At 33.1% G+C, this 12,311-nt stretch overlaps 1 protein-coding gene across 2 annotated transcripts; it reads left to right on the top strand.

The window, feature by feature from the left end:
• Positions 1-136: 136 nt before the first annotated feature.
• On the top strand, positions 137-9,402 carry LOC140982575 (uncharacterized). Of its 2 annotated transcripts, none has more exons than XM_073449134.1 (15): positions 137-310; positions 1,066-1,753; positions 1,922-2,234; positions 2,558-2,704; positions 2,832-2,920; positions 3,043-3,138; positions 4,543-4,669; positions 5,170-5,234; positions 5,317-5,491; positions 5,994-6,188; positions 6,271-6,318; positions 6,943-7,089; positions 7,229-7,311; positions 8,560-8,675; positions 9,094-9,401. In XM_073449134.1, exons 2-15 carry the CDS (start codon positions 1,155-1,157, stop codon positions 9,171-9,173), a joined length of 2,280 nt encoding a protein of 759 aa, XP_073305235.1. In that variant the 5' UTR covers positions 137-310; positions 1,066-1,154; the 3' UTR covers positions 9,174-9,401. The 2 variants fall into 2 exon arrangements, with proteins under 2 accessions (XP_073305235.1, XP_073305236.1); XM_073449135.1 differs by having other exon boundaries at positions 146-255; positions 9,094-9,402.
• Positions 9,403-12,311: the final 2,909 nt, after the last annotated feature.

The raw sequence follows: 12,311 nt of genomic DNA on the forward strand, positions 1-12,311 counted from the left end.
AAATTAAAAATATTGAGATATATAATAACATATATACTTAAAAATATTAATTATTATATGACAAATGAAGTTGTACGTTTGACTACCTACACAAAAGTCAGCAAAGGGCAAAATCTCTCCAAACGTACAACCGCAGAAGGCGTCTTTCCAAAAATCTCTCTCCCCTTACTCAAAAACCAGATTTCCATAATGTGCTGAATTTTCTTCGACAGAAAATTAGAGGAAGCTACACGAAACAAAGGAAAATCAGTCGGAGTGAGATTTTTTTTCTTAATTTCCCCTAATTCATTGATCATCTTCATATTTTCAGGTCAGTTATCTTCAGATTTAATTTTCTAATTTAGCAATTTTTTTTTTTGAAAAAAATTAACGATCGTATGATTTCTAATGCAAGCCTATTTCGAGGAGGTTTTTATTCCCATTTTTTTTTATATAGAAACAGGAAGAAGGTGTCGTTCAATGTGTCCGTGGATTAGATTCTGAGTATGAAAATTATTTATCTGCTGCGATGTTACGCGTGGCAGCTTTAAGTTTGTTTGAAATTTTTTTTATTTAATATTGTGTGATTGCAATGCTTAAGTAGAAATTTGATGTCAGACGTAAAGGAAAAAACGCTATAGTCTAGCTGAAGATTGGATTTCAACTACTACTTTCAGTACTCTAAGAGTGCCTCATTTTGGTTATAAGTTTGTAAAATGTGGACGGAAGTTATATGTCAACCAAGTCATGGTGAAAAATTCTTCAGCACTTCGTTAACTAATTAATGAACTGGATAAACTTGAAAGATGATTTTTCCTGTTTATATGTGGCAAAATTGCAGTTTTGTTTGGACGAGTAGTAGAAATTTATAGTTTTATCTATATTTGCCTCAAGTTTTGAGCTTAATCGGAAGGATTAAGAAGTGGCACAAATTTGTGTTTAACACTAGTTTTGAGAGACAAGAAGTAATGGAGTGGATTTCAAAACAGTTACGGACACCTTACAATAGCTTCTATCTTCTTGTTATTTTGAATTTTATAATTTTTTTTTTTTTTTGCTTTTACTAATTCTAGCTCTACTATGCAGCTTGAGGTGCATTTTGCAAATATGTAAATGTGTTTGTACATCAGAGAGTGCTGTCTCAGTTGTATTTAAACATTACAAGGTTCTTAATTATGTCGTCTAGAACACTGTTCCGAAGAAAAAATCATCTCATTGCTACGCTCAGGCAGTCTCCATTTTGGGTTCAAAGATTTTTGAGTTCTGAGTATGGAAACACGTTGGGGATTTGTCATTCACAACATTGGAGCTGGGCTGCGGGCCATTCATCGTCTAGTGCGAACCTAAGAGACAAAAAAGATTCCAATTCTCCAACCAAAGATGGAATACCATGTTTGTTAATTAGAAAATGTGTTGAGCACCACTTATTTGGTGTCCCATCTTTGCACCGTGAGATTGAAATGCAAATAAAATTTTCCCCTTTTGGATATGGGTGGACAACAGAGTATGCACATACTTTTTCCTCTGCTGTGGCCGGTCAGCCTGAAACAGGTAGTGGTGATGATAAAAATGAAGAACCAGCTGTTAAGCAAAAGAAGGAGCCTTCACCAGAAGAATGTGATCAGGCGGTTGAAGGCTTGAGCTCAGTTAAAGCCAAAGCAAAAGCCAAGCAGCTGCAAGAATCTAAGAAAGATGATAAGTCTATTCTAAAGAAGATGTGGACCATGCTTCTCGGAATTGGCCCAGCTTTAAGGGCTGTTGCCTCTATGAGCAGGTAAATCTTTGTGTTCTCCGTTTCTCTTGTCCCAAAACTATATTATCATGTTTTCTCGTCAGCCTATATTGTAGGAATGGTTGTAATGAAAAGGCTCATGTCTCTTTTGTTTCTGTTGTCTTCAAAGATATTTTATGAATTATGTTGATTTTTATCCTCTTATGGTAGAGCTGATTGGGCAAAAAAATTGCATCACTGGAAAGATGAGTTTAAATCTACATTGCAACACTATTGGTTGGGTACAAAGCTACTTTGGGCTGATGTGAGGATATGCTCAAGACTATTGTTAAAACTTGCTAGTGGGAAGACTCTTTCCAGGAGAGAGAGGCAACAGCTCACAAGAACAACAGCCGACATTTTTAGGCTGGTTCCTTTTGCAGTCTTTGTTATAGTACCATTCATGGAATTTTTACTTCCTGTATTCCTTAAATTGTTCCCCAACATGCTGCCGTCGACCTTCCAGGACAAGATGAAAGAACAGGTAGATTTATTTAGCTGAAAGATATCTTTAGCTTTTGTCCATGACCCTTTCACTGTCAGATATTTATTTTGTTTCCTTATCTCTGCGGCCCTTACTTTGTGTTTCTACCTCATTTCCTTGGCCCTTACTTTTTACTTCCGGAAGTTGTGTATTTGTTCACCTTTTACATTTGTCTTATCATGCAAGGAAAATTTAAAATACCCAGCTCAAAATTTTATATAGAACAATCAAATATAGATGTCTTCTGGTTTACAATTAAGTCTCTTGTTTTTTATACGTCCCTTGAATTTCATATTAATCTTGGATAAAATGCTTTAAAACAGGAAGCCCTGAAGAAGAGGCTGAATGCGAGGATAGAATATGCAAAGTTTCTTCAAGACACCGTAAAAGAAATGGCAAAGGAAGTTCAAAACTCAAGAAGTGGAGAAATAAAGAAAACTGCTGAAGATCTTGATGAATTTATGAACAAGGCAAGAAACTTAATATGCATTTTATCTTTCACCTTATTGTTTTCTGATTTTCTGAAAAAAAGACAGCAGTTCTTGGAGAAGCTCCAACATTTTGGTATTGCTCTCTTAATTCTTGAGTCTTGACCAGGTCAGGAGGGGGGCCGGGGTCTCCAACGAGGAAATTTTGGGCTTTGCCAAATTGTTTAATGATGAACTTACTCTGGATAACATCAGCAGGTAATTGTTTGGCTTTCTTCCATTTTTTGGATTATATCTTCTTCATGTAGCCGGCGGCCCAACAATGTAGCTGGTGTTGATGTTGCATTGATGTGAAAGATCCATATATTTCTTTGATGCAGACCCCGGTTGATGACTATGTGCAAATATATGGGCATTGGTATATACGGTGGTACTGATGCGTATCTTCGCTATATGCTTCGAAAGAGACTTCAAAAGTAAGCTATTTTATTTACACATGAATGTTTGTGTTTAATGATTTGGTAATGGTGGTTCGTGTTTTGGATTTCTTTACACATGCATGGTCTTAGTGTGACTCGAACCCAAGGAGCCAACTGCACTACTACTGGTAAGTTGGTTGTCAACTTGGGTTTGTACTGGATAATATTTGATCAGGTTCGTTTTTTTTATACATATTATTCAAATAGTGAATTCTACTCCCATGGATATATTGAATCAAGTACGAAAACGTTCTTAGGTTTGGAAGGTGTTTTTTTAACAGGGTTTGATAGGGTATTTGAGTAGTATGGGAATGGTTGAGAGAGGATTTTTTGCCGCCACCGTGTTTCACACATTCTGAATTTTTTGGTGGACCTTATTATTCTATTGATGAGGTATTTGATATGTTTCCCCTTAAGTAGAAGGAATAAAATGTTACTGAGCTCCGAAATGTTTTTTCAATCGAAAGAAATGGGTAGGGAGCAATTACTGGATATCTAAACAAATGCAAGTTAGGAAGTGGCAATGAGAAATGGGATTAGGTAGAGCACACCAGTTTGAGTGAAGAACAGGAGTGAATTCCAGAGACTGGGTAGTCTGGTGAATTGTGATGGAGAAAGGCATGTGGAAAAAAGTTCAATCACAGAAGAAAGTGCTAGCTAAAATTGAGATGAAGTTGAAGGTTTTGATCACTTGATTGATGATTCATAATTATTTCCCTTAGACTTCGCAAATAAAAGGTTCAAAAACATGTCCTTTTATCTGTTCACAGGTATGCAGTTCAATTTGGAATAATGTCCAAAGGTTAATGTTTAAAAAGAGAGTGAAACTGTATTATTCAAGTCTCAAGATAAAAAGAGAGTGTAATTGTATTACTCAAGTCTTAAGATATATTTATATACAGCCCTGCAAATAATAATTTATTTCACACACAGAAATATCGGTGTGTTTGTATATTATTACCGTTCCACGTATGCTTTGTTCCTCAGTTCATTGTCTATTTCTACTTCTGGTTATGTCTGGACAAGATGTTTGTAAATGCCAGAAGTGAAGTGAAATCTCATTTGCACATGCGGAAACATCATAATATTAAACAATTTTCTGCACAATATCATTGATATATCACTAATCAATTTTTTGTTTGTCGTTGGAATATTACATTTCATCATTTTTTAAGTTATCCTTTTATTCTAGTCTTGAAGTTTTCAGGCTTCCCCATAGTTTTTGCTAGATTGATTGATCATGTGAAGAAAGGTAGTGTATTATTGGATACTGAGAGAGATTCATGTTGTTTGAACGAGGAATGGCGAACTTGTATACATTTATATTGTAAATATTGAAGCACTCAACTAAATGTGTTTCATGCCAAAGCAATCTTTTTTTCTTATGGCTTTTTTTTCAAGGATCAAGATTGATGACACAATGATACAATCCGAGGGGATTGAATCTCTTACAGAGGAGGAGCTTCGTCAAGCATGTCGAGATCGTGGCTTACTTGGATTACTTTCAGTTGATGAAATGCGGCAACAGGTTGCTTCAATATTTCAAAGTGACGGGCACAAGTGTGCCTAAATGCACTAATATTTATGATGGATACCTATTTCTTTTATAAAGGTATCAAACCGTGTTGGTGTAAAAATGAGGATACGGAAGTTGATAAATCTTTGATATAAGTGACAGAGCCTGAAAGTATGCACTCTCTATTTGGAAAACATAAGGATCTATTTTAATAAAAAGTATAGTTTGAGTGATTTTTGCCGGGATTGTTATAAGTCCGTGGTTGATAGGTTGAGGGTGGTTGTTAGTTTCCTTCTACAAATGCATGTTTAGTTCTATGCTTTCATTTCATATAGTTATTACGGTAACATAATTTGCTGCAATTTCTCAGCCCATTATTGACTTTGTATTACAGCAGTGCTTTTCCTTTTCTGAATCTGTGGATTGGAATCTTCCAGTATACTTTATTTTTTTGAGTTAATAAAAGGTTCACTGGTATATCCCATTGGATGGATATTTATATTTGTTTGCAGTTGCGAGATTGGCTGGACTTATCTCTCAACCATTCAGTACCATCATCTTTATTAATTCTTTCCAGGTAACTAAAACTTCCACAAGCTATGAGGGTGAATGCCAAACATTATTGATTTTTAATATTTTATTTTTGGATCTTGTTCCAGAGCATTCAGCGTCTCTGGTAAAGTAAAGCCAGAAGAAGCTGTTCAAGCTACGCTCTCATCCCTGCCTGATGAAGTTGTGGACACTGTTGGCATCACATCTTTGCCTTCAGAGGATTCAGTCTCTGAAAGAAGGAGAAAGTTAGAGTTCCTAGAAATGCAAGAAGAATTAATTAAGGTCTGATTAGGCTCTTAATTGTTTGATTGCATCTCATTTCCATGGAAAGAAGATATTGTGCCTGCCAGCGTATCAATGAGCTGAGTGAAAAAATGGGAGTGGAAAGATAACCACAAAAATCTTCTTTGATCAATTATGATACTTTTCTCTTCAAATATCTCCCACAATTTTTTCTGTTTCCATTGAAAATATCGACAAAGCTGGAAAGGATTTCTGGAATGTATCAACGACTTTAGATCTGCATTACGGTGTCTTAATCTGGCCACACCCTAGTAGTTTATTATGCTGTCATGATTTAAAATCATATTTGCTCATTGGGTTCTAGGCGCCGATAATGTACTCTATTTAACTATATGTTATAAAATTGTTATTTCAATCTTTTGATCAGCTAAAAATCTCTCTCTTTTGTGTGAGCGTGTGTGTGTGAATGTGACCTTGGTAAAGTTTCCATCTCAAAGTTTTTCTTCTCATTTTTATCAGTAACAGTAGAGTTTATTATTAGGAGGAAGAAGAGAAAGAGGAGGAGGAGCAAGCTAGGTTGAAGGAATCCGTCATAGGCCAGAAGGATGTAGCCTTGGAAGAGATGATGACCGCTACTGCAAAAGAAACAGAAGAGCATGAAAAAGCTAAAACTTTGGATAAACAAGAGCAACTTTGCGAGCTTAGCCGTGCATTGGCTGTTCTAGCATCAGCATCGGTGTGACTTCGTTCTTGATTGTTATCTGTTGCTAAACGGCACCCCTGTCATAAACTTTTTATTTGTTTTGCTGCCTTTTCAGTCTGTAAGCAGGGAGCGTGAGGAGTTCTTGCGACTTGTCAACAAAGAGGTAATTGTTCCATTGGTTTTTACCATTTTAGCCAGGGAGCAAAAGATTGCTATTGTGTTTCGTGCCTGGTAATTGGTTTACTTTAAAGTATAAATTGCACCATAATTCAGCACTGTCAAGTCTTTATTTATCTTCTCCCGTTAGGTCTTTATCTCAATTCTCATTTCATCTAATCTTTTTACGATCACATCTTTTTCTGCCATTAACTTCCTGGGTCTTCTCGTTCTTTCTATTTAACGCTGTTAGTGGTACTTTTTCTCTGTTCTGTCAATTGGAAATGCCTACTTGCATGTAGGTTGTAGGTAAAGGGCTTGAAAGTCATTTTTCATTATATAAGCTATGAACATAGTAGTTACATTTATCAAGTAGCTTTTTGGCATAGAGTGATTTCTGGTGATATAAGTTTATAGAATTAACAATAGAATGCTATGCGCTTAACATTTGGATCTTGTGCTGATAGTCTGGTGAAATGAGGAAAATTGGTGATTATATGCGTATCTCGCCTGAATCTTGATCTCTCATATCTTCATGCATCTCATTTTTGTCCATGGTACGCATTAGTCCAAAAACCTATTCTCACATCAAGCTCTATTTTGTGATCCCACTTTGAAATTTAATTTGCAGATAGAGTTATACAATAGTGTGGTTCAGAATGAGGGTACTGATGGAGAAGAAGAAGCCAAAAAGGCTTATATAGCAGCCAGAGAGGAAAGTGATCTTGCTGCTGAGAAAGCTGCTGGCGATAAAGTTTCTTCGGCGCTTATAAACAGGGCAAGGCTAATTTCTGGATATTCTGGATTCACTATTTAATATGCTTTTAATATGATAACACGTGATTATTTGCATTGAATAGAGATGTAGGAAACATATGCATAGATTTTCAAAAATTTACTTGGATTTTACCTGCTAGGTTGATGTTATGCTTCAAAAGCTTGAAAAGGAAATAGATGACGTGGATGCCAAAATTGGTGATCGTTGGAGGTTACTTGACAGGTAATAGAATTTGCAGATTGGCAAAGGTGTTTTCAAAGTTTAGTACAGCACTACTTTCAATTGCTGTGTTCATATAATTATATGCTCAATGCCCGTCCAATATGTTTTAAAGCATTTGATTGATTTTTTTTTAATATTTCCATGCAAGTTTCAAGTTTCTTGACAACTTTTATTCTTTGCCGCTCATCCCCTTGGTTTGAGTCTTTTCACGTGTGTGTGTGTGTGTGTGGGGGGGAATAAAAAAATTAGATAATTTCTAATTTAAGGCCAGAGTATAAAATCTTTTTTTATTTTATTACCTGTCCATTACTGTGTAGTGGATCTGGTTATAATACCTCTTCTATTTTGTGAACTAAATTCATATTTATTCAATTAGAAATACAATATTAAAGATTACCGGCACGGTACAGCCTATTTGTTTTCTCAACACTTGTTAAAATAATCTTCCCTGTAAAAACACTGGGATTTTAGATTTCAACACAACTCATCGGTCTTTCCGTTTCCATATGAAAAATACAAGAGCAGCAACACTGTTCGCACAGCTTTCACTTAGTGGAGTAGCAGATACTTTGTTTTCCTGTCTTTTGAAAAAGTAAGTGTTTTTGCTTGGGTATTTGGAGAGCATAGAGTTACTATGCTTAATAAGTTAAACGTGTTGCTGGATATGGGATGTTGTGCTTGAGAAGTGAGAAAATTCCTTCAGAATTGTCACCATGGTTTCAGCGTCATGCGGTTCATAGAATGAGGCTGAATTTTTTTCGTGACTTCATGTTTATTCTAGTGATCTTGAAGTCAGTGTGGTGGTTGTAGACATGGTCTATGACTTTGCTTTTTTTTTTTTTTAATAACTAAGTTGCCACTTTATGACCGACTTCCTGGTATAAAACTGTGTTTTGATGACATCCTGTGTTTCCATCGAAATATCCATAACTTGCTACTTTTGGGCAATTTAAACAACACAATAGTGGTTTCGAAATTTCTATATTTTCTGGAAAACCTAACTTTTTCTTCAGTTTCTTTAAAAATTTATGAAATGTTATCTTGCTTCTTTAGTTCACATAAAAAATTCTCTCTTTATGCTTTAATAATTTCTACCCGTTCATTAATTTTCTGTAGAAATTAAACAAGACTTTTCTGGCATTCCGAATTGTCTGAAAAAATTTCTAATACCTAAAGATTGCAAACTCAATTCATAATGAAAATCTTATCCAGCATCCTGTAACTATTTGCTTTGATATCCGTTGGCAGGGATTATGATGGCAAAGTGACTCCTGAGGAGGTAGCATCAGCTGCTATGTACCTTAAAGACACCCTAGATAAGGAGGGTATTCAAGAATTTATCAGCAATCTTTCCAAGGATAGAGGTTCGCACGCACTTTTGTTACTTATTTTGGTACAAACCAAAGGTTTGCACTTTGAATGTAGCATAAATTTGAAGTCATGACAACTCAATCTATACTTTTGGGGAGTTTTGAGTCCTCCACGTGAATGTTGGACGTGTACCGTGTCAATTATATTCACTACATGGAGATTTGACCCACCCTCTTATTGATGTAAGAATTTGTGCTGTTTGTTTGAAAATGGACAAGTACTGTTGCTAGAGTTGTGTTGAGTTGAGGGCTTTGAAGCTCTCAAGAAATCAAAAGATATTAGTTTGAATCACCCTACAGCTGACAAAATTACTAGGGGGTTATCCATTTTAGCGCTCAGCATGATTGCCAATTTTTACGGTCCTGATATTTGGTTTCTAACTCACTTTTCCACTTTTTCTACTTTTAACAGAGGGCAAAATTCTTGTGGAAGATATTGTTAAATTAGCCGATCAAACAGAAGATGCAGAAGCCAAAAAAGCTGAGGCCTGATTTCTGTTTATCAGTTAAATTTTCTGGTTCGTTGTGCTTTGGTAAATTTCATTTTTTTGCCTTTTGTCAGTGGACGTCTTTGCACTTCGATTCCTTTTCGTGTAATTTGGAAATTTTTTTATTCTCCTTAGTTACAAGAAATTGTACTGAACGATATATGCGACTAATATATTGCTTGTTCTAAAAAAAAGGAAGAAAGAGTTGAAGCGTATAGAAGCGATAATGAGAACATATTTTAATCAAAGTTTGGTGTCTTTTTGTTTGAAAAAAGTGTATAATTCATTACACCTCTTGTGTTCATACACCACAAAAAATGTAGAGGAAAGAAAGAGAACTATATATAAACCTTCCAGACATAGCTAGATCTCTAATGTTCACCACTATAGTACCTTGATACTAATGGGGGTAAACTATTTCCACTTCGACACATCTGATTAATAGAATTCTACAAAAAAAATTGCATTTTAAATCTCCCTTGTAAATCTTTGAAGAAAATTTTCATAATTCTCACTTGTCCGCTGATTTACAGCTTGGAATATTTGGTTGTGCAACATTTGTTCATGCACACCATCATTGTCGTGATAAAATGGATCCTTGAGCTTTAAGGTATGACTTTGAACATATCGTGCTGCTTTTAAAACATCGCTAGGATGACAACTATGGCAAAGATTGAGAAGTGAAAAATTACATCAAATCTCGCTCGATCAAGGATATCCATGAGATAGTACAAGATATGTTCATTCAATTTCCAAATGGTTGGGGTGGTAATTAACTTACCAAATTGGGAAATTGAAAGTTCTCAATATATTTATTGCCACACGACTTTGATTAGGGATCAAAACTCTTTCTTAGCCACTTTAGCATCATCAAAAATGTCTTCAACAAGAGAACTCTGCCACTATAACAAGTTTTGAAGCAAGAATTGCAACCCATTCTTTGAATAACCCCTCCGATCATTTCCAAATATGCGCAAACTTTTTAGATCATTGGTACTCGATACCAAGAACTCGAGCCTCCTCTGCAGATTTCTGGACATCTGAAAATCTTGGCCGGAATCTTGGCCTATACTACTGCCCTTTCAGTATGACCAAGAGAGGATTCATCAACTTTTCGAATTTGCATTGATTACAAGAGAAGTGCCCCTTTTCAGTGTACTAGGAATGTACACGTGCGATGCACGTGGGTGACTTATAATGAAAAATATAATCACGAGAATTAGATAATATTTAAAGTCGTTTGAATAAGTCGTTTAAATAACATCATGTTTATAAGTATTTATCAATCTAAATATATCAAAACACAATACATAAAAATACATCATTACAATAAATCATATATATTCACTTATTTATATGATATTTTTCAATCTGCGACATAATGACAGCTCTCTTAAATGATAAATCAGCAAAAATATTTTTCATCCAAATATAATTCAAAATGAAAAACAATAAAAATAAAATTAACAGAATAGTGAATTTTACCAAAATCAAAACTAAAATGTACTTAAATGGAGTACACATAGACAAACGTCATAAAATTCTCTTAATTTACTAAATTATCATAATAATGTTAAAATAAAACTATTAAACTTGTTATTAAGTTAAATATCACTTTTGTTTTTGCTAACTTTTAATCCATTGCAAATTTTATTTAATTTCTATGTTTTTTTTAGAATATATATTATAGATAATTAATTTTATATCAGAATAAATCATTTATAAATTAATATTAGTGAATAATAATTCAATGAAATAAAATTTTAACATAATATAACTCAAATAAATATGTATAGTAAAACACATATATAAATAAAATAATATTTAATACTCAGTTAAAATTTTTTTATGTAAAATTGTAATATATAACAAATGATAATAAACTATCAATATAATTCACATTTATTATAAGGATTATATTGATTAAAATTTTTTAAGGATTATATGATAAATTTAGTTCAAAAGTAGAAAATAAATTTCATTCTTTTTAATTTATTATTACTTTTTCTCCATATGAATAAATTTAAAATAAATCAAACTAATCAAATTATACTGTAAATAAAATATAATTTGGTTTTGCAAAAAAACATATAGAATCTACATGCACGCAATGTTCATTTTCATTGGAAAAGGATCATAAGAAAATGACATTTACTGACACGATTTTAATGAAACTTGTAGAAAAGTGTAGGCTTGATATATTAATTAAATATCATAATTTAATAAATTAAAAATAAAATAAAGTATCATATTAAAGTATTTTGTAATATTTGTCGTTAATTCAACCAAATAATGAAATAAGGTTACTATCGTTTTCAGTCTGAATCCTTAAATATATTTTTCTCAAATAATTTACAACACGTTATTAATTTAGTTAAATTAACATAATATTAATCGAGTTATACCCGATCACAAATCCAATGATCTTATCCGAAAGCAAACCAATATACTATCGTAACCACACTTTATACCAACTATTTCATCATGAAAAATTTTGAGTGGAGGTGATAGTGACAATCATTTACCAACACATACGCTCCGTTGAGTTGCAATAATAATAATAATAATAATAAATATTATTTATTAGTAATCATGACTTAGTTAATGTGATGTTGTACATTAGTAATATTTAAACAATGAGGTTAAAAGTTCTTAATATAATAAAACTAAAATAAATATAGATTAATATATAATTCAGAAGAGGAGAACTTAAAATGACTATTAAAATAAATCTTTGGAAACTAATATAATCTCATAATTTTGTGAAAGACGATAAATATATTATATAGATTAACTGAACTGTAAAAAAAGATGAAGGAAAAGAAACAGTAATAAAACACGAACCATCGATAAATTAAACTAATTAAGTCAAGGAAACTAACGTAACATCAAATAATTAAGTAAAAAAACTCATAAAAAGAGAAAAATAGATAATCATTAAAATAAAATGAAACACTAAAAAATCCAATGGATTAAACAAATTATGTAATAAAAGTAAAATAAATATAGACTATATAGTTTGGATAGGTGAGTTCAAAATAACCATCAAAATAAATCCTTAGAGACCAAGATATAATCTTCAAATTTTGTGAAAAGTGACAAGAATTATTAAAATAATTAAATCAAGGAAACTAACGTAACA

This window comes from Primulina huaijiensis, chromosome 8 (genome assembly GCF_012295235.1).
Source record: "Primulina huaijiensis isolate GDHJ02 chromosome 8, ASM1229523v2, whole genome shotgun sequence".
Taxonomy (NCBI): Eukaryota; Viridiplantae; Streptophyta; class Magnoliopsida; order Lamiales; family Gesneriaceae; genus Primulina; species Primulina huaijiensis.

Excerpts from the sequence above, each read along its gene's own strand:
- LOC140982575 (XM_073449134.1), top strand. The coding sequence starts at position 1,155 with ATGTCGTCTAGAACACTGTTCCGAAGAAAAAATCATCTCATTGCTACG. Across the intron at positions 4,670-5,169 it reads TTGATGAAATGCGGCAACAG|TTGCGAGATTGGCTGGACTT; the intron begins GTTGCTTCAATA and ends ATTTGTTTGCAG. Across the intron at positions 7,312-8,559 it reads CGTTGGAGGTTACTTGACAG|GGATTATGATGGCAAAGTGA; the intron begins GTAATAGAATTT and ends ATCCGTTGGCAG.